The 23959-nt window shown below is 35.2% G+C and overlaps 1 protein-coding gene across 1 annotated transcript in view; it reads right to left on the minus strand.

Moving 5' to 3' along the window:
- Window positions 1-23959, minus strand: part of LOC124369137 (CXXC-type zinc finger protein 1-like) — a 78415-nt gene that overhangs the window by 49991 nt on the left and 4465 nt on the right. The window contains 4 exon segments of the mRNA XM_046826909.1: window positions 4355-4509; window positions 5807-5939; window positions 9702-9792; window positions 22244-22365. Of these exon segments, the coding sequence (XP_046682865.1) occupies window positions 4355-4509; window positions 5807-5939; window positions 9702-9792; window positions 22244-22365 (501 nt within the window).

Here is a 23959-nt window from a genome sequence, read left to right on the forward strand (position 1 = left end):
ACACTGATAAGCATCTGCTCGGCCGTAATCTCGCTGAGCTGGGAACCTGTTTTGAGTTGCCAGGATATCACAACATGCGCTAAAAAATTTGATAAATACAATATCTCATCTTATTAAAGCTTCGTCAAAACCTGTAAATAACTATTCCACACGCTCAAAAAAATTTAAAACCTTGGATTACATCCGATTTGGTCAAATTAATTCGCATTATTTTTGAGACAAAGTAAGTAAAAAATTAAAAAAAACAACCTTTTAATCATGATCTCTATCAATCTTTTTCGTACATTAAGACACAATTTAAGCAAATCTCTTAAACAATCTAAAAAGCAATATTACAGAACTAAACTTGAACATTATCAAAACAATCCCAAAATGTTCTGGTCTATCGTAAATGAGCTCGCAGGTAAAATTAAGAAGAGAGAGATTCCTTTCCGATCCAAAAAATGTTACCAGATACTCTGTATATAGCTCACGGTTTTGTGTAAAAAAGTAGCTAATGATTTTAATTCCTTTTTCTCCGCGGTTGGGACACAGTCTGGCTAGTGCCATCGACTCGAGTGGGGACCCAGTTTTGAGTGATGCGGATTACAGACAGAACACCGTGTTCACATTGACCACTGTTACTGAACTTGATGTAATACGGCACGTGACTTGGACTGCGTGGGGGATCCGCCCGCGCCCGGACGTGATGGTGTCTCGGCTGACGTGTTAAAGGACAATGTTTATGTCTTCTCTAAGCCCCTTCAGCATTTAATAAATCTAAGTATTTCTTCCGGTATTTTCCCGGATATCTTTAAAATCGCTAAGGTCATTCCACTGCATAAAGGAGATAGCTTCTTAGATAAAAATAATTTCCGCCCCATCAGCCTTTTGAGTGTATTCTCCAAGATCCTTGAGCGTATAATTAAAGAAACAATTAGTTTGCCTATCTTTCTAACAACCAAATCTTGTGTGAAGTGTCAGTATGGGTTCAGAAAGGATAGGAACATTTCTGATGCTCTTTTTGATGTCAACAGACAAATCAATGATGCTATATCTAAGAACCTGCGCATTATTTTAATATTTCTTGATTTGAGGAAGGCCTTTGATAGCATTGATAGAAATAGGTTGCTCCTTAAATTGGAGGCCACTGGAGTTCGGGGTGGTAATGCACTTTCATGGTTCTCGACCTACCTCACAAGTAGGCTGCAGGACCGTGTCTGTCTGTGGGACCGAGAGTGACGCGCTTCCGGTGGACTACGGGGTGGTTTCAGGGCAGTACGCTGGGCCCAATTTGTTTTTGACTTTATATTAACAATATCTCTAAATTGAACTTAAATGGCAATCCTGTGTTTTATTTGCAGATGATAGCTTAATTTTAATAAAAGGTAGCGACTGGGTTGATGCCCGTTCTAACGCTCTAACATGACCTCATGGTCTTAAAAAAATGGCTTTGACCAAAATATCCTTTCATTAAATACATCAAAGACTAAGTTTATGCCCATCTCTCTCTCCGGAGACCACAGACTATGCCCTCGGCGACCTCGTGGTCCATAATTGTGGCAGTTACAACAATGAACTTTGTTCTTGTGAAACTATTGAAAATGTATCGTCTTATAAATATGTTGGGTGTATTCTTTGATAAGCGCTTAAAATGGTCTGTACATGTTGAATATGTAAAAAAAAGAGAGCAAGGAAATATATATTTGCGTTTAAACAATTAAGTGAAATTTTAAATGAAAAAGAAATTAAACTTGCTTATTTCGCCTATGCCCAATCGTTGTTCTCGTTTGGAATAATAGCCTGGGGTGGAGCGTATAAAACTCTTTTGCAACCTCTGCAAGTGGTTCAGAAGGCAATCTTAAAAGCCGGGTTTCAAAAAATCTAGGAGATATCCTACTGACACTTTATATCAAGAAACTGCCATTCTATCAATTCGAAAAATATTCATTAAAACACTCCTCGTTCATATTTATAAACATTTTTATACAATTTTCTCTACAACTTCGCATTCTCATAACACACCCCACACGTTACTCACGGAATATTGGTGTCTCATCAATGCAAATCAGTAAATCCTTCTCATCTACAAATTCTCTTTATATATCCCATATTCTGTATAGAAATATCTGTAAATACTTTCCTGACAACCAAATATTCAACTCACCGTCGATATATACATGCAAGAAACGCTCGAATGAATGGCTGTATGCTATCAGCGCAGAAGAGGCCGAGGCAATTATCACGGCTGACTACAGACGGACCTGACTTTTGACCCTGCCTCCCTCCTCTTAATGCCACTTCAACAGCACCGATGCCTCTATGGTTTTTTCCTATTTTTATACATTTATTTTTTTATTTCATAACATTTCGGCAAGAAATCTGCTAGTAATAGGTTAGGTTGTTCTGCGTGTTGACCTTTTGATCTTGAAAATACACCATTCCTTAATTGTTTTTCATCTCAGTAAATCTTTCCTTTAAACTATTGGTAGTATGTACGCTGATAAATTTCAATACCGTAATATGTTAATACGGTTTTTTTGGCGCGCGTAGCGCGCGCGCTGTGTGTGTGTGTGTGTGTGTGTGTGTGGTGTGTGTGTGTGTTGTGAGTGTGTGTTTTGTGTTGATGTTATATGATAATTAATCACCCGATTCAATTCGTCCACAATCTCCAGGGAAGCAACTCGAGCCTACGCACAGGCTTTCTGCCCATGTAGGGCTCATTTCCTAGGCCACTTTAATTTGATGAGTGTAATATTTTCATGTTTAATGTTTTTTAAGTACACATTTAAATATTATAGTAACAAGATAATATAGATTTGATAGTAAATGTGCTAGCATGTAAATATTTTGGGAAATAAATTATGATTTGATTTGATTTAATTTGATTTGATTCTTCCAGGATGATTCTCTATTTCGTCCAACACGCCCTCCTCCAATTCAGCTGTACACGTTGTACGTGGCCGTCCTGATCTACCAACTTTTCCAGATTTAAAGGTTCCCGTCTCGCTTAGCCTTCTATGAATGGAAGAAAACATTTTATGAGTCGGTAACTGTCTATGAGGAAAATGTTCCTGATAGAGTCGTCTAGCCTGACGACTGTTGCAATGTGCAAGACCGTACATTAAATGCATGTCTGCCATTTCACCATTAGTGTACATAATATTCATATTACCTGCCATGATGAATAAGATATTATTAGCTATCAAAAAATTAACTTCAACGGCACTCGCACTAACTTGTATTAAAGTAAAGATCAACACAACGCACTTAATGAGCAATGGAAAAATAGCTGCTTGTAATGTTTTATTTAAATTATTATAAACAATGTTACATTGTTAAAACATATGTTTTAAATAGAAATTATTTTGTTTCTCAAATCAAATATTTTAATAAAACAGCTGTTTTAATTTCAATATTACATTTGTAGAGAGCTTAACAGATTTTGTCTATTTTTCATGCGTTTTGTATGTAATTAAGGATTATTTTTTAAAGTTTGCGTTTGTCTATTATAGACTTATTTTACATCTTTCTCTTCGAAATTAAATTTTCTACAAGTACCGTGAAAAAATTTATTTGTGTTTAATTGTACATTTAACATAGTAAACTCTGTCTTCAAACCTAAATGTAACTTGTTTTTCGGGACCAAGTTTCGCGTATTTCGTCACATATCTTAAAAATTTACTGTAGCTACAGGTCTGGAAACGGTTTTATTCAATTTTTCAGTTCATTTTACATAAAGTACGCTAAATTGTACATCTTAATTAACAGCCAACAAATACCCGTAGGGCTTCGTTGCAGCAGGGGAACTGAAATTCAGGACGAAATCTTTCACCCTGTATAACTTGGTAACTAAGCATTTTCGGACCTATGTTAATTAGACCTTTTTTTCTTATTTTGATGTGAGGAATCACGGCCTGACTTATGGGCACCTTTTTTCAGAAACACCCTGTATAGTGGTATAAGCAGCAAGCAATTTTAAATGTTTGTTTATTTGTTTTTATATTAAATATTTGCTGTATTTTTAAGGAAAGGGGTGTGACTGGATGACTTTTAGTACCAAAAACAGTCATGGACAATTAGGTTACACGTTAATGCCAATGGTATATATGGTATGAGATCAAAATAATACTTACTATTGACATTGTAAAATAATATTGCAATTATATTATAGATTATACTCTGAAATTTTGAAGTTCGTGACTTAAAAAACAAAATATTTTAATTTTAGTTCATATTTTTATAAAAAAAAACACAATATTTTGATTTTAATTCACATTTTTATTTTATTTCAACTGGAGAATAGTTTACATATACCCGAGTTGAGAATACAATTAGTATTGTAAAGAATACAGATTAATGTTAAAACACTTACAGGAACTTTCAAACATTGGCGTTTATAGCACTTCTCTCTAGCTCTTACTCCACTGAATCGTTTTGCGTCCTTACAAGTTTGGCAATTTCCACAGTCCTCTTGTCGTAAACAGTTGCTGCAGTGACCACATGAATTCTTGCTCTTCTTCTCAGAGCCTATAACAAACAACACATATTTCTTCCACTAAAGAAGCCAACTGAAACTCCAAAATGCTTTATAAGAGAAAAGTGAATGGTATACTTATGAACTGAGCAATGACTCACTACAACTGTATAAATATTTTACACTTTAACTCTTGTAATCTACACTCTTGACAAAGAACACCTTTTAGGTTTAAATGCAGGAACATAGACCTACTCCTCAAAAGAAACATACTAAAATTTTTACTTGTCAAAAAATTAAAAGCAATTTAGATGTAAGAAGAAAATATCTTTGAGTCAATAGCTCATTTAAGATTGGAAACTTGCTATTTAAAATACTTGGACATATTTTAATTTTTTGGGCCCTAAACTGCAACTTTTAACTTTTTAAAAACTTATGAATTTCCTGATTATTAAGATTTACATTCAATTTTATATACAATTAAATTATGTTTCCAAATATTTTATTATTTTTCAATATTAGCATGTTGTTTTCATTCTTGAGCACTGATCCCTATGATTTACGATAAAGTCGACTTCTCCCCTGATGATTTTTAAAAGAGATGATTGTATTTGTTACAGATATATGTTTGTTTTTGTAATTACGTCAAATAGTAACAGAACAGCTGCTGATGTGTAAACCCTGATTCATTGCCGTTCTTTCAGTACTCATGTTCTGTCACTCCGCAAATCCTGTCCTTGGGCAAAAGTAAAAATGTTTTAATAATTCATTTTACATTTATTTTGTAAATATTTATATAACAAAAAGATAGTTATCACACACACACACACACATCAGTACACACGTGCACATACGCACAAATGCACGTGTGTGCGTGCACAGAAAAACAACAGAATATGTTTAAATTACAAGAACGTAATGTAAATATAACAATTATCTGAGGTAAATCCATTTTAGCAGCAGTGAAATCTTAATTTGCTAATTTAAAAATGAATGAGAGACCCCGAACAGACGATGGTAGTTATTTGACTTGTGAACCTTCAAGCCATTCCAACGAACTATAGGCTCAGTTGCCCATGGAAACTAATTCTTGTAAATGATTTGATTCCTCTAACCCTAAGTTTTCTCATAATACTTAACACCTGGTAGATTAATTCACCACCAAATCCACATCCATAGCTCTGAACAGTGTACATAGTTGACAGAATAGTTGTACAGTAACATTCCTAACTCTATAAAAATATTGAACTGTAATTGGTATTAGCTCGTTTTGTTAGTTATAATCACTTTTAATACCCATAGTTAAAGCGCTTGTATTTGGTACTGACATATAAAAGTGTGATAGCTTACCATGTTCTACTGACCGATCTTTCTTTTTTCTTGTTTTATCTTTGTCTGAAGATACAACTCGATCTTTATCGTTATCAGATTTTCCACCAGGTTTAAATTGGGTTTCCAAAGTAGGATCTTCTTCTCGACACCGCTGACAAACATAATTACATTCATAAATAAATACTTCATTTATTTACTAAAAGTAAACAACATGTACACAAATTGTAATTCGTATATATATTTGGCTGTGGCTGCAGAGGGTTGTTTAACCCTCAAGTAATAACCTCAAATTTGTTTTCACATTTATTTGAAGGTGTTTTTACAATTATCATACTTAAACCTTAACATAATGTCAAGTGAAGGTGCAGATATTTGTGGCAACTGTGATAAAAAATTGACAAAAGAAGGGGACCATGCTGTGTGCAAAAGCTACAGTAAGGGATTCCACTTTGGAGACTGTTCCGTCAAGACCCAAACAAGGAAAACCATGGGTAAGAGAGTTGGAATTGTCAACATTGTAGAAAATCTAAGAAGAGGAATGATTCTGTTGCTTCTAACCTGACTACGGAGGACTTGACGAACATTGAAGGACCAGTGAACACTCCTTATTTTGACTTTAATTGCCAAATTAATGCTTTAACTGATAAATGTATAGTGCTAGAACAATTACTAATGGAGGAAAAAACTTGTTCAGTATATGAAACACAACGTCTATCTCAAATAATGAAGATTTTCAAGCTAAAATTTTGAAAGAACTGTGTAAATTTAAAACTGAAAATAAAGAGCTCCAATGTTATTAAATTTCTTGAACGTGACCTCAAAAACACAGACATTGAATTAAATAAACAGAGAGATCTAAATCAAAAATGCCTTCATTGTTTTCCACCTCTAAGGGTAATCCATTTTGAAACCTCGCTAACTTTGCCTACACCAAATTTGACTTCATCCATTAGTACTAGTTCATACATTGTATCAGAAAACCACTATAGCCTGCTTGCTACCATTGATCCCTAAGACATAGATAAAAGTCTTTCTAAACAGAATAAATCTACTCAACAACAAAAGAAAAGCAAAATAAATAATAATCAATTACCAAAGACTTTTGTGAAAACAATTAATAAATTAAGGAAACAGAATGTAGTCTTTTTATCTGATAGCCATCGCTGTGATATAGGACGTTTTCTCAAGCAAAGAACAACTTATGATGTGTGTTCCTTTGTTAGGCTTGGGGCTGGCTTGAACAAAGTAACAGAAAATGTGAACGAGCTAAGTAGACACTTAGGAAGTGATGACTACAATTTGGTCTTGGCAGGGACTAATAGCATTGAAAATGCTGATGGAAATATCCTATTGGAGGACATGCTCAGCCTTTTATATAAAACCCAACATACCAACCTAATCTTAGAAACTATTCCTATGAGGCATAATGTCTTTCACCTAGACACTAAGATCTCTACAGTAAACTCTGAATTAGAAAGGTCTGCTGGGGAAAATTCAAGACTAAAACTACTTCTTTTACATCTGATGCACAGACATCTGTTTATGACCAATGAATGGTCTTCACCTAAATAGAAAAATCTGAAGTAGTCAGGAACTTATCAAGTTTGTTATTTAAAATTAAAAGTATCACAGCACCCTCAGAAGAACAAAATTGCCCTTCAATACAAATTATTCAGACAATTATGAAAGAAATGATACAACAATTTAAGAATAACACAGATGTGGGATTTGCCTATATTATATCTGTTGATCTTGAAATAAGAGAAGCTTGAGCTCGCATGTTGCAGTAGTTTTCAAAGATCCCTTTGGGAAACCATTACCCACTGATTGTATTACTAGCCATTTGGTTTATCAGAAGATTAAGGATGGATGTCATGTTTTTAACTTTATCACTAAACCAGAATGTCATCAAAAGCCGACTATATTTGAGTTGACTAGTTTTAATTGAAAAAAATACCTTATCTATTTTACTATTTTGTTTATGTATTGCATTATGTGTAGGTTTACAAACTGTATAATTTAAATATGGTGTATTTTTAAAAGTCATGTCCGTATTTTTGACTTGGTTGTTGCATGCTTATAAATGTCATTATTGATAACATTGCGACAATTTAACTCACTCTAATATGACAATGAAGGAAACAACAAAATTTATTGCCAGGATAGCATGCAGATTGGTGTCCAAATCATGATTGGTTGGTATCAGGGATGACATTTGGTGTTAGGAAATGGATTTCTTTTGTCTACCGGCCAATCAACCAATAAAGCCAAGGCGTGGTACTTCTGGTTTGAACTTCAAACTGTAGCATTTATTTGGTTGCCTTCGGTTTTCAGGCTATTACTTTAAAGATAGATATGTGCTTGAGATACAGTCTTATACTGGAGCAAAGCTACACCTCACTCGTCAATTTCAATCACCCTTAAAACGTAGTGTTACTAATTTTTTGTATTATTGAACTATGGCAAATGTCCGGAAAAATCCTGTTTCCTTCACAATTTCAATCAACTGTTAATTCATCATATTTACCTCAAAAACATATGTGAGACTGGTCTGAAATTGGCAATCGACATGAATAGATTATCATTTTTGAGTAGTGCATTCAGGTAACTTTAAACAGGTCCCAAATGTTTCTGCAATATGATAATAGTACATTTAAAAATGTACATCAAAAGTTGAGTTTCTTTTTAGATGGTAACGCTTTTTATGAATCTCAATTTTATTTAATGTAAAAATGTATTCATTAAATGTCTTAAATAAAACCGTGCTACAGAGTATGGAAGGACCAGAAAGAATGTAACAAAGGTCATACCAACCAATCCACCGAAGTAATTTCATAACACGTGTTGGTATCTTAATGAAAAATATCATAATTGATTGTTCTGTTTGTCTACAATTTTTTTTAATTCTGAAAATCTTTATGGATAGGGACAATCTAACCACCTAGCAATATAAAATATACTTTACAACCTATATCTACCAAATATACACAAAAAGTTTCATACAAATCAATCCGTTTCCAAGGAGTGTGAGCACAACCGCAGAGACACAAGATTTTTATATATAATATTGCCCTAGTAAATTAGTTTCTTGGTTTTTTGTAACAAATAACTGTCATTTAGTATTTGACACATGAAAAATATATATATTACATAAAAGTATCTGTATCATACTAAAATATAAGATGTTTCAAAAGTCTGAAATAGCCAAATTGTAGGAAATTTAGTAGTCAACTCAAAAATATAGTGTTATGGAGTTCAGGAAATCAAAACGGAAATGATTTCAATGTTTACAGAGAGTGGCAAATTTTTGCCCACTTTCAATTGCATAATAAAATTGACTCTAATGCAAATTTATGTGTTTTTCTACCTTTTTATGAAATTAGCTGATGCAGAACAGTCAGTTGTACTTCAAAATTAATTTAAAAAATTGGATACAATGCTTCTACTTCAGAGTCAACAAAATCAGTCATGTCAGATTCTACTAGAATGTCATGAATATCACTTGATCTACAAGGATCACCCGTTCTGAGGTATTATATAATCAACTGTGTATGATAAAACTTTGCTCAATTCAGATTAAAAAAACTCCCAAACAAGGAACAAAATTATTTGTTTACAAACAACAATCTCCGCTACACAGGGGATAACAACAAAATCACACATAAGAAAACCATACTGATTGTCAACTAGAAAAAGGATAATTAAAAAACTACTTGTAGGCTTTAGATTGATGTATAATTTAAGACTTTTGACCAGCAATAATGCTTTTACCAGTAAAATACAAATCAACCCGATAAGTGTCAATCACACTTTGAAAGTTACGCAATCAACACCAAATGGGTCGGTTGACCCTCTCAGAGTTAATATCCAATAATTATAAAATCTCTTAAAACTAAATAAGAATTTGAATTACCGGGCAATAATAATGTTTTATGAATTTTGCTTCTTTCTGACTGATTCCGATGCAATCTCCATGATACCACTCCTCACAACTGTCACATCCTCTGTAACAAAAATGAATGCTCCAACATAAGTATAATATAAATATTTAGCCAAAGACAAAAAGGTAGAGTTTGCCTATTTGTATATCTGTTGATTTATTGAATCAAATAAGTCCCTAATAATAAAGACAGTCTTCATAAAGGACATGGTGAACACATTATTACTGAGCTATTGTTAATATTTTTCACATATTGTTAGACCTTTTAAACTAATGTTCCAAATTTAATTTTCATTTGTTTATCAGAGCATTGGCTTAACCCTGCTGAATTGCCATCATAATTCCCAAATGGATTTAGTTGCATCACTGTCTATTGACGGAATGTTTATAGTAGAAGTGATTGCCTGATTTTGGTCAATGATCAAGTTCAGTCAAGACCCTGTGATGTGAGTGGTTTCTCCAGAGAATTTAAATTTAATTTGGAATACTGTGCAGTTTTTATATAAAAATTTAAAGTTCCAATAATATCTTTGTACCACTCCACAGCAGACGATTACAATATTATTCTTTAAACCAAAGAAAATTTGCTCTCTTATACAATTAAGTGGCCAAATTATACTGCCATAGTTCGTGGGGACATAAAAATAAACTTTGGTGTAAATATAAATAAATAATCTGTCAAAATTATGCTCAACATCCTTTGACAATATAGTTTGTATCACTGAACAACTCTACACAAGGCCACAACTGCTGACATAATATTTTTACTGACTATCAGAAGATATTTTTTCTCATGAAATATAGTATTTTATTTTCTAAGACCATGGTTCAATTTTAATTAATGTGAAAAAATAAAGTTCATGATAAATATTGGAAAACTGTAGCTGTCAAATTTGACTCCCAACTATAAACAGTCTCTTTTCAAAAAAAAACCTGCCATTAGATTAGCATTAGAATTAAATAAATTGGCCATTAGATTAGCTTCATATGATTGGATAAACCTCATCTTTTATTGCATTTTAGGTAAACTAATGCAGAGTTAGTATTGAAAGTGGTCTTTTCTAATTTATTTTTTGTTTTGGCAATTTCATGTTTTGGGTACCAAATTTATCTTATCTGGGCTTCTGCTAGTTTCTATATTTTATACATGACTTGTGTAAGCTTTATAGCAATAAACACATTCTTATTAATACATTTATAATGTACAGTAATAACTAGTTACTAGTTCAGACCATGTGGGCACCATTGAATCAGGTAATGTCAGGAATTTTCTTTTAACGGTTGAGCCTAATAAACACTTACTTAACTAAAACAGAAAACAGGAAATATAAAAACTCAAAAACATGTTCTCAGAGCAAGTTGTGATTGGTTTTTAAAGAATTAATAAGACTAGTTGTGGATTGCATAAGAACCATTTAAAGAATACAAATAATATCAGTATGACCACCTATAACTAAAATTAGGTGATTTGAAATGAAATCATTTCATAAAAAACTCAGGTTGTCGTGATTAGTGTTATATTTCTGTGGGAAGATCATTGATTTAATAACAATTTGTCATCATCAGAATGATGTGGAAATTGAAGTTCTAAAATTAGTACCTTTATTTAGAGCACATCAGACAGGAGTGGGATGACTTGTTTTGAGTAAGACGTGGTACAGTTTCGGCTCCGTATTTTAGTTAATTTTTGGTGGTAAACTCGTTAATTTCTAATGCAAATCTTACACATTCATATATATTGTATTCATTATATTTTTTTCTAAACATTGCAAGTAATATTTTTCCAATTCTTAATCTTTTTGTTCCTATTCTTACGATAAACCGATCATTATTTTCATGTTCCGTTCTCCCGCCTCATCTAAGATCAGGTTCAAAGGGCAAACCGGTTCTCTTATCTTCAACTGATAAGCCCGTACTCCAGCGCTCGCTTCTCCGCTTCTTCTGCTTCGAGTCCTACTAAATCGATAATGCCGGCTGATAACAAGCCCTCCAACACACTTGACGCTGCCTTCGTAGAGAAGTGTGTCAACAACTACCTGTCAGCGGTGAGGGACTGAGAGCGCTCTTCGCCAAGCTCACCGAAGAAGTCAAGTCTGCCGTCGAGTCTGCAGTGACGAATGCCCTCGCCAACATGCAAAGAGGTTAAGAAGTTGCAGGATGAGGTGATCATCCTAACAAGGCGTGTGGATGAGCTTGATGAGAGGCTGGGAGAGAGGTCAGATGAGCTGGAGCAATACCAGCGCAGAAAACAACATCCGGATATTCGGCGTAGAGAAGAAGACCGCTGAAGACACAGACCAGCTTGTGATCGATCTCTGCCGTGACCGACTAGACCTGGAGATGACCCGAGAAGCAGTTGAGTCGCAGCCACTGCGTCGGGAGATCTCAGCCTGGACCAGCACCTGACGACCGTAAGAGGAGTCGTGCCATTATTGTTCAATTCTGCAGCTACAGGGACCGGCGGAAGGTTTTTGATTCCAAGAAACGACTTAAGGATCTGGCGTCACAATCAGAGAAGATCTGACGGCCCGGCGGACGGAGGTGTTGCGACAGGCGACGGCGCGTTTCGGGGCCAGGAGCACTTGGACCCATGATGGACGCGTGATGTGGGTCGACCATCAGGGCGCTCGGGGTGTGGCGACGAGACTGGGGGACCTTCCTGTGGCGAAGATTGGACTGGCTACACCTATCAGCTAAGACCCTCCTTTTACTTCTAATATTCACAATTATTTTGAAATTGTTTTATATTGTTGGAAATATGTTTTACTATTATTTAAAATACTCTTGTCTTTACGTATAGAATAGAAAGTAAACCTTTTTATTTATTTTTATTCGCCTAAGTTGTGTATATGTGTTTTGGGTGTGTGTGTATGTGTGCATTGTATGTATGTATGTATGTGAATATGTAATGTATACCCTTCAGTGAACTACATATTTTAGTTCAGAGTCTCTTACCTCAAAGCTGGAATACAGCCATACTATTAGTTACTAGCCTAATGATATTTATACTTGATTGTTGAAATTAACTACATTCGTAATACCTATTATTTTGTCTTAATAAGCATATGCGTGTCGTATATATGTATGTATACTATATATAGCATACTTATTCAAATATTTATAATTTATGAACCTATTAGAGATTATTACTATATGAAACAAAATATTTGCTCGGACATATTAATTCATTACTAAATTAAATATTATTTATTACATATTTGTTTTATGAGCTAATCGCCTTAATTTTTTAGCACCAAGTCATTAGAACAGTTTTAAGATCCCCCCAAATCTGACAAGAGCGTTGAGCTTCAACGGGTACAATATTTATAGAAATGATCGCACTTCGAAGGGAGGCGGTGGAGTGGCCGCTTTTGTAAAATCTCATCTTCCTGTATCTGTCCTTTACTCTTCCGATAACTCCAGGTTAGGGTGTCCTGAGTACATGATTATCGATATTAGTTGTAATGGGATACATGTTCTAGTGGCTGTGTGCTACAGGGCAACCTGGCCTGGATTTTCATGTGGAATTCGATCACTCACTTATCAATTTTATGGCTCCTTATCGACATGTCATTGTAATGGGGGGACTTTAAACTGCAATTTACTGGGACCTGATAACTACGACAAGACCAACTTGACTAACCTCTTCTGTTCCTGTAATTTAACTATTCTTCCACTAAATGCCACTCACCACACAGCTACTGCCGACACATTGCTGGATGTTATGGCAGTTGCTGACCCGGATCGCGTTGTGCATCATGGACAATACCCTGCCCCTGGCCTTTCTCGACATGACCTCATCTTCTGTGTTTACAGACTATCCATTCCTAAGGCGTGCCCCAAATTCGTATCCTTCAGAAATTACAAATATATTGATTCAGATGCTCTTCTCAATAATGCGTGGGCTTTACCTTGGAATGAGGTAATTCTAGCCCCTAATTTATTGATCTTATGGTCAATAAATTTAGCTTCTTTTGTTTCTTCACTTTGTGACCAGCACGCTCCACTGGTGACAAGGAGGGTTAGTAGGCGGCCAGCTCCCTGGATCACAGATGTTATACGTAATTTGCAGGCTCAAAGAGATTCTGCATTTCGTAAAGCAAAAACATACTAAGTCACCTGCTGATTGGCTAATATATAAAAGACTAAGGAACAGAGTCAAGCAACAATTTCGCAATGCCAAAATAAGATTTTACTACCTACAATTTTCTGTTCAACAATCAACAAAATCGTTGTGGAAAAAAGTGAAAGAGCTTGGCATAGGTAAAGTTAACTCTGATAAGCCTATCTCAATTGATCTAAATATAATCAATAACTACTTTGTGGATATCCCTATTGATCTATCCGGGGCCCGTGATTATACCCATGAGTTGAGTGTTGTTCCACTTAATCGTGCTCGGCATCAGTTCTCTTTTGCTAGTGTGACTGAGACTGACGTTATGAGTGCGATCTGAGAATTTCTAGTAACGCAGTTGGAGCCGATAAAATACCTATTAAATTGTTTAGATATATTCTTCCCGTAATCGTTTCCTATAATTACAAATATTTTTAACAGATCTCTTTCTTCTTCAATATTTCCGTCTGTTTGGAAACTTGCTATTGTTCGCCCACTTCAAAAATGTTTATGTCCTGGTGACCCCTCAGATTTCAGACCTATTAGCATTCTATCAGCTTTTATCTAAATGCCTTGAGAGAGTGGTGCATCAACAAGTATGTTTCTTTCTCGAATCCAATAAAATTTTGTCCAACTTTCAATCAGGATTTCGTACTAATCACAGTACAACAAGTGCTCTTTTAAAAATCACTGAAGATATACGTTCGGCAATGGACAAAAGGCTTGTTACTATTTTAAACGCTTTTTGATTTTTCTAAGGCTTTTGACTGCGTTTACCACCCATTGCTTCTTTTGAAATTGTCTAAAATCGGATTCTCTGATGGCTGTGTGGAGTGGTTTGGGTCGTATCTGTCAGATCGTCAGCAGTGTGTTAGGTCTAACGACAAAGACTCCTACTGGAAACCTGTGAAATCGAGGGGTGCCACAGGGCTCTGTCCTTGGCCCTCTTCTTTTTTCAATTTACATCGACGATTTGACTGCTATGATCAAACACTCATTTTTTTTCACCTGTATGCCGACGATTTACAAATTTACAGCCACTTTTCCATTTCGAACTATCCAAACATTGTTGCTGACATGAACACTGACATTGACGCTATTGCAACGTGGGCCTTCAAACACGGACTGAAACTTAACGAAAGCAAGACTCAAACTATTTTTATTGGAACTTCCAGACTTCTGAGCGGTATCGACTTGAACAACTCTCCTACACTCGTATTGAACAGTCATCCTCTTTCATACAGTGACAAGGTCAAAAATCTTGGACTGACTATTACAAAAACTCTTAGTTGGGCCGATAATGTTACTGAGACTTGTGGCAGGGTGTTTGCTGGTATTTATAGTCTTAAGCAATTTGCTATTTATTTACCTTTGAATTTGAAAGTAATGCTAGTGAAGACCCTGATTTTCTGCCAATTCAATTACTGTAGCGAAGTTATAAATGACATGACGGTTGAGCTTTCGGACAGATTACAACGTGCTCAAAATTATTGTGTTCGCTTTAATCTTCAACCTCAGACGATATGACCATATAACACCCTTCATCAATCAGTTACATCTGTTAAAGTTGAATCTACTCCGTCAGTTCCACATTCTCAGCATGTTACATTCTATTTTGTATAATGATTATTCCCCTTCCTATCTGTCTGAACGCTTTTCTTTCATTTCTGAAACAAGCAATTGGAATGCTCGACGTGGAGCCTCTCTGTTATCTATTCCTGTTCATAGATCCTCTATTTACAGTAAATCATTCACAGCCTCTGCTTGTCGACTTTGGAATAATCTCCCGGATCATATCAGAGGTATTCGTAGTCGGGGAACGGTTTCGGGAGGTGTTAGGGACCATCTGTTTTGGGCCTCGTCGGGGTTGACGATATCGTGGCATAGGGTATGGGACGATGGCTTTTGTATGAATGGTGATGGATGAATGTCTGTTAATTTCCTTATAAGTTTTATTCTATTTATTTTATTTTTAGTTTCATAGAGAACCTTTATTTCATTTTATTACTTTATATAAATAGAGATTATAATTTTTGATTGTAAAATAGTAATGTAAAACTGTATTGTGGCTCTTGTTTTACAGTAATAGTAGAGTTTATTAATTTGTGGTTAGGTGTAAGATGAGGACTTAATAGTCCTAACCTCGCCAATTGAATATGTTTTACGTTGTATTCAATAAAGACATTTTTCATTTCATTTCATTTCACATCAAGTTCATGTTGTGGCTGTGTATTTTGTAACTTGAACTTTCTACTTCGTTAAAGTGTCTATTACAATTTTGTCAGTTCATAATCTGGGTAGACGTAATTTTGAATTTCATGTTAAATTTAGACCTTGATATCTTAGACCTGTAACAAATTGTATATCTCTTTTTAGTACTTTTGGTTAGAGTGAATTTTAATTATTAACACGATAAAGATTTTAATTGTTTACTTATGCACATATTAGTTTTGGATTTTTTGCCTCAGTTTGATGACATCATATTTTAATTAATGATAACCATTGCTTTTGGCTTTCACTTACACTGAAAATACCATATTGCACTATTAAATAATTTTATCCACCCTACAGCCCTGACTTGGCTCCAAATACACTAGGAAACATTCATAACAATATTATCAATTAATATACCCTCAAAAATTAAATTTGTATAAATTCTCATTTATTAGTACAGATAGCCGCTTGGGTGAATGGCGTGCGGCTGACGCATGCGCAGAGAAGCCTATCCCCCTCTTCGCCCCGGCCACGTGGTGCAGTACAGTCACAGGTCGCATTCGTTTCGTTCTGTCTGTCTTCTGCTGCTTCGTTCTGTTTAGTAGTGTCTGACAATTGTGATTGTTTTGTTTTATGTTGCGACAGTAATGTTGTATTATTTTAGCAATTAGTGATGGCTGATCAAGGCAATGAACTATTTAGTTCAAAATTAGTGGATAAAGTTAAAAAGAGCCAAACTCGAGAAATAGTATCTAATGTAGCAAAAGTTATGAAAGCCGAAGCCGATGCTGACCAGTTTTTGATTGACGTTAAGAAAGTTGATGCGAGAGTAAGTGCTGCCACTGAAGTTTTCAGAAAGGAACAGTGACAAGGATTAAAAGCGAGAGGAAAAAAGTAGAAGAATCTGGCACATCTTTCGAAATGCCAAATAAAAATAGAATCTTACCTAAAAGAGTGAACGGGGTTAGACAACTATAATTTGGTGGTGTTGTCAGGCGTATTGTGGATAATTTTTTACCTCATTGAAAAAAACAATTCCTACTCTAAAAGGTTACAAGAAAAAATGCGAAACATTAATGCGATCAACCATTACATTTTTACAGATCTAAAACCAGTGTAACCCGCCATCTTGCGACGAAATGGGCTGCAAGTGGAGGAAAACCAAAACAAACAAAAAGATATTAATGGAGACTCAAGATATTTCCTATTAAAGATTTGTGTTTTTGAAAAAGATTTCTCATTCAGATACAGAGCTGAGGACGTGCAATTATTTATTCAGATGAATCATATTGATTTAACACACGTCTCCAAAAAAGGCTGGTCGGATGATTTCCACAGCGGGTTTAGCTGTCCCGTTAACATGCCGGGGATGAGATGGGTTTTATAAAAGAGACTGCTTAGTTATGTGGCAGGCAAATCACAAAAAAGGAGACTACCATGATAATATGAATCATGAAAATTGTAAAAAATGGTTGACAGAAAAAATTAATTCCAAACTTACCGCCTAGGAAACGTTCTAATAATTGAAAACGCTTCCTATCACAACGTGGAGGAAATTGATAAAAGTCCTACTTCAAATTCAAGGAAAATGTGATATGCAAGCATGGTTACTTGAAAAAAAAAATATTCCATATATCACACACTATGTTAAAGGTAGAACTTTATGAGGATTATAAAAGCTAACAAACCAGCCTACAAAAGATATGTATATTGATGAGCTTTTGGTGAAAAAGAAACATGTAGTCCTTAGACTACCTCCTTATCATTCAGAACTAATGCATTGGCCATACTTATCCCTGGGCTGAAGTAAAAAATGGGTTGGTGCTCACAATGTTACGTTTTAAAATGGATTAAGTCATAAAATTGGTAAATGATAAGTTTGAGTCTATAACGGTTGATACACATGGAAAAAAGTATGTGAAACATGTAAAGCAAAAGGAATTAGAATTTATAAGGAATCAAGGACCAATTGAAAATGTTATAGAATCTTTCGTTATCAATCTTGGTGAGGATTCAAGTGAAGAAAGACACACTTCCTGGAATCTGAGGACAGCAAATGCCCGCAGACGGAAATCTGTCCGGAATCGAAGAGCTGGCGATTAAATTACATGGTATGATTTTTATTATTGTATCACATAAATAACTTGTAAATGTAAGCGATTAAGTAAAACGCTTAATTTACACTTTTATAAGTTTATATTTTGATGTTTTAAATATCGCATTTAATAGTAAGTAGCATTTAATACAACATGTGCTTATAAATACATGGTTTAAACAAGGGTTTGCCTAATGATTACAAGGGTTTGCTAATGAAAACCGGGTAAGCCCCCCCCTAAAAAGAATTATGGCTGTTAAAAACCCGTATCTAATAGTATGTGGAATAAACAACAGTATACGTCAAAATTATATTAAATTATCGCTGTTATCAGAATTCATGCGTAAGCTTGACTATAAGGAGTTTGGACGGGCAAAGAAACAGAGTGGACTGTACGTCCTTACCCACGACGGCACGGGAGGGGAAATGTAGGGGGAGAAGTCTGAGTCTCATCGCTCGCTTCCCTCCCTACGCGCCAAGCACGGTGCTACAGGTCTGTACAACAAACTATTTGTTTTATTTTGAAACACTGATATAACTTATAAGGGATATGAAATTATTAGAAAATCAAAATTCATGACTAAAGAGGAACCACCTTCCCACCGTAGAGGAAAGGAAGTGTAGTAATACAAACCATACTACGAAGCGTACCAACTGTCTGGTCACACAGTGGTATCCAGTGAGCGAATACCGACTTCTGCGCCCATGCAGCTACTAGACAGCAGGAAGTGATCATCATTTTAACAGTTTCTATCAAACATGCTGATACCAAAATATTGGTACTCACCAATCACCCGCCTGAACTGAAATAATAAAAGAGTCAAACAAAAAACATAACATTTAAATGGACAGACCAATGTGAACAGGCCTGTATAAAAATAAAACAGATTTTGACAAACCCACCATTAATTTCACACTGGAAGGATAACAGAGAAGCACAAATGTATGTTGATAGCATTTTGATTGGATGCGGAGCAGTGTTAGTACAATTGGACGAAGAAAACAATAAAATGTACCCAATTTATTACATGTCAAAGAAATATTCAAATACCCAAATGCGTTACAGTAATGCTGAACGTGAAATGCTAGCATTAACCTATGCTGTAAACTACTTCAGAGAATTTACGCTTGGTAGACAAACTACAGTCTACATGGACTGTGCTGCATTACAATTTTATAAAAATTGTAAACACACTTCTACTAGACTAAACAGATTGGCAATATTATTAGTAGACTACAACATTGAAGTAAAACATAAACACAGCACAACAATATTTCTCGTGAACATCACTTTGCTCGTGCTCAGAGGTCTGTTGCAAAGGCAATTGTGATTACGATCTTTGATTATCGTGGTATGGTGTACACCCATACTGTACCACAGGGTCATAGAATTAATGGGGAGTACTACATTTTAGTATTGAAGCAACTAATCAAAGATCACATCCCAAAAAAGCTGCCAAACCTCGTCGGACGCTGGAAACTGCATCACGACAATGCTTGCCCCCATGTTGCCAATGCTGTGCTCCAGTTTCTAGCCAAAAAAGGAATCGAAACTGTGCCATATCCACCCTACAGCCCTGACTTGGCTCCAAATGACTTTTTTCTCTATCCTCAGGCCTAAAAGGAGCTTAAAGGCCGGCGTTTTCCAACTGCTACTGCCACTATTAAGACTTTAAAAGGCGATTTTGAAGGTTCTGTCTAAGGAGGGCTTTGAACACGTCTTCAAGGAGTGGCAGAGGCAGTGGAACTAGTGTATGGCTTTAAATGGTGACTACTTAGAAAAAGACAAATTTTAAAGTGTAAACTTTTACATTAAAGGTATTGAAAGAGTACTGTCAGTCTTTATTGAACACCCCTCGTATTTATATAAAACATGTAGATTTAGAGTTTTAGAATTCTGACGCAAAGCAGCAAACAACACCCAGTCTACCCGACCTGCAGCACTCTACCCAACCACCCACGAGATAGATGGAGTCCAAACACTTCCGGTTACTAGTGACAGCAGTCGCAATGTCTCTCTGGACCACTCTCGCCAGCTCATCTACCCCAAACACAGAAAAACCAAGGATACCTCCTGTACAAATCTTCACAGGAGCGTACTTCACCCCATTGTCCCAGACACTATCTTATACCATTTCTATCCCTATTATATATAGAATTCCTTTCAACACACAACAAAATATACCCAAAAATGAACCCTCTATAAATTTCTGCCCTAAAAACCTTAACAACTCCCAAATCTATTGCAAGATACAGAACAACCTTTCCATATTACAAACCCTCATACACAAACAAATTATAGCATAAAACCTTCCTTTCGTCTAAATCAACAACCCAACAGAAACAGAAGATACCTCACATTCATAGGAGATTTCTTCGAGTGGTGTTGTGACATTGTGACAGAACATCAAATACATGACCTACCTGGTAGGCAACGAAAAGGAGATCTCGCAGCACGCTTATGAACTTATGGACACAGTGGACACCGATCATCAAGACCTTCTACTTACTACAAACAATATAGAGAACTTGAAGACGGAACTCATCTTGTACATCATATTAGCCTAGACTACAATCCTAACAATAATCCTTCTTATAGCCCTCTATTGCAGTCACAATGAAAATTAGATTCCTGAGACCTAGAGCACCCGAACGTGATTACCCAATACACTACCTAAATTAAGAGAGACACACGATTCATGGGTAGAATCGTTATTAAGCCAGGGGAATGTAAGGGATATGAAATTATTAGAAAATCAAAATTCATGACTAAAGAGAAACCACCTTCCCACCTTAAGAAAGGAAGTATAATAATACAAACCATACAACAAAGCGTACCGACTGTCTGGTCACACGGTGGTATCTAGTGAGCAGATACTAACTCCCATGCAGCTGGTAGACAATAGGAACTCATCATCATTTTAACAATTCCCTCCAAACATGCTGATACCAAAATATTGGTACTCACCAATCACTAGCGGAGATTCGCAATAGGCGTGGCTCTAAGAAAACGTGCTCTAAATACAAACCCTGAGGTGGAGAAGAGGAAGACAGTCAGCCAGAGTCCTCTATAGTTCGCACTAGTCGCGCGAGTAAATAAAAAAATGGGTGTGCAATTCGGGAAAAATACTTTAGGGGTAAAAGTGTCTTGTGTTAGTGCCCAGTAATTATGTAAGTTAAGAAATGTTGTATCTAAATATTAAGAAAATAACATTAGGTAATATCAGAGTTTTAATCAATTCACATTAATATGTTTTATTTCAATTTTCAAAGTACTTATATTTAAAAGCAATCAATTTAAATATCATTTATACAGATCAAATTAACAGTTTGTTACAGAAAAGATAAACATTTAAAGAGAACATTTTCTCTTTGCGTAGTTTGATCACTGTAGTTGTTTAAATATTTAATCTGCTTGGTTATAGTGTGAGAGGATTTGTTAGTAAGTTTGATCGACAATTCAATACACTCACATGAAGTAACACATACAGGGTGTCAATTAAGTCTGGAACTTCTTTTTTAATTTTTAAACCACAATATAAAAAAATACCAAAGTTCACACGTGCTTACTGGTGATAGTAACGCACATATCTGCCCAATTACCGACCAGATAATCCCTTTGGGGGACGGTCCACAAGGAGTCAGACAAAATTCTTAAATAGCAGCATAGGTCTAGTTTGGTATCAAATTAAAGGTCTTACTTAGCAGAGTACAATGCCGCAAACCGGATTTCAAAAGGTGGATTCATTCAGTAGTTATAGCTATTTGAATTTTAAAACAATTGAACAATGTAAATTATTAAGTATTACAAGTAAACACCAATTTTTAAGTACCTGTGATCAAAGTAAGTGTTCAAAATGTTCCCCTACCATCGTCTGTATATATATATATATATATATATATATATAATTTTAATAAACATTGAATCACAAAAAGTACTTGCTCCCGGGACTCGAACCCGGATCTCTTACTTGCCAGGTGAATGTGCTACCATTACACTTTATATATATATATATATATATATATATATATATATATATATATATATATATATACACTTTTACTCACATATACTTTACAAACTTTACTCACATCATGAATCTTGAACTGTCTGAGGAACGACACAGACAGTACGCTTGACCATCTTGCTTCAGTAATGTAGCTATTTTTGACTTTCTCTCAGGCAGTTCAAACTGTCTAGCAATTTCTTCTTTCTGAAAATATAAAAATTAGGGTAACACATACTGAATTCAATGTGATTGACATATATATTCTTCAGGGTGATGAATACATAAGCGTGACTAGGATGACCTAATGGGGGAGGGGTTACCACTACAATTATTCCGTACCTCTCAGTCAAGTGGGGATATGGGAGAATCCTCCCCTTCATGGAAAATGTTGAATGCTAATAATATTAAAAATTGCAAGTTTGACATTCATCTGAGAGCATTGTTATTATTATTTTATACTCTTCATGAATGGCTGTAATATAAGCAAAAATTTTACCTTTTTAAGATCAACCGAAAACACAAAAGAATTTCACGCTGTATCAAAGAGAATAACAGGCTCAGCAAAATGGTTATATCTTAAGAACAATAAGACATATCCTTTATCTTTTACCTAGAATTTATACATATAAAATGAGCTTCCAGGATACATATCTTTTACTTGAAGATATGTATCAAAGACAAAGTTAGACCTCAAAAGGGTGACCGGGCTCTACGAGCTTTCGAATCACAAAAGACGCAAAGACAAAGTTGGTTTTGCAAAATGCGGTACTTTGGCAAGGTAATATTATCTCTTTCTAATAAATATTTCTTTCAAAAAATTAAAAAATGTAAATATACTTGAAAACAAAAATGTATTTAAAAATATACCTACCAGCCTTCCAAAATTGAAAGAAATAATGTAACAAATAAAAGAAAATAAATATACAGTTATCTCAAAATTATATGGGCGTAGAGGGTAAAAAGGTCCCAGATAATTGGACCATTGTGAAGATCTTTAACTGGATTGGAAAGGGTGTTCTTAAACTAATGAGTCATAACATAAAACTTGGGCTAAAAAATTAGTGGAAAAGTCCAATCCAAGTCCTATAACAGCACTATCTAAATCATATTTATATTGAAAGTTTTATGTTGAGCTTTAATAATTGACAAAATAAAATATTGCATAGTTTCGCATTTAAAAAACTGACTACCACTGGTAAATTCTACAATAGTATGTCGGTCACAGAGAGAGAGAGAGAGAGAATAACTTTATCTACAAATCCTTAAGATTTGAAAGGCGTCAAAAACTTACATTACATCACATTTTTTACAAGAAGAAAGTTACATTAAATATATCTGTCAGTTTCTCCAGAATAGGAGCTCATCCACTGGATAGAATGATCGTTGAGCAAGCCATTTTTTCAAATGGAGTGTAAGATTATGGTTGTTTTCACTCTTCAACTCATCTGGAGAAGGTTGTAAAACTTGGCACCGCCCCTTCACTTACAATGTTTTGCGGTGAAATGAATTGCAGTTGTTGGCGAGTCTGATATTGGTCTTGGTATTTGTTGATGAATAGCAGCAAGTCTTTGAAGTCCATTAGTACAAAAAGGTGAAATCACTGCCTAGACATAGTGAGAAACCACTGTCAGAATTTTGATATCTTGAATAGTTTTCCTGCAGCTATCACGTATTCCCAATCCAGCCAATGTTCTTATTGCCCTTCTTTTGGAGAAACAAAACCCTTTCTAGGTTGCCACAGGATGAAACCCCCAATACGGTAATTCCATAGGTCATATGGCTCTCAAAAAGGGCGTGA

This window comes from Homalodisca vitripennis, chromosome X, assembly GCF_021130785.1.
Source record: "Homalodisca vitripennis isolate AUS2020 chromosome X, UT_GWSS_2.1, whole genome shotgun sequence".
NCBI lineage: Eukaryota > Metazoa > Arthropoda > Insecta > Hemiptera > Cicadellidae > Homalodisca > Homalodisca vitripennis.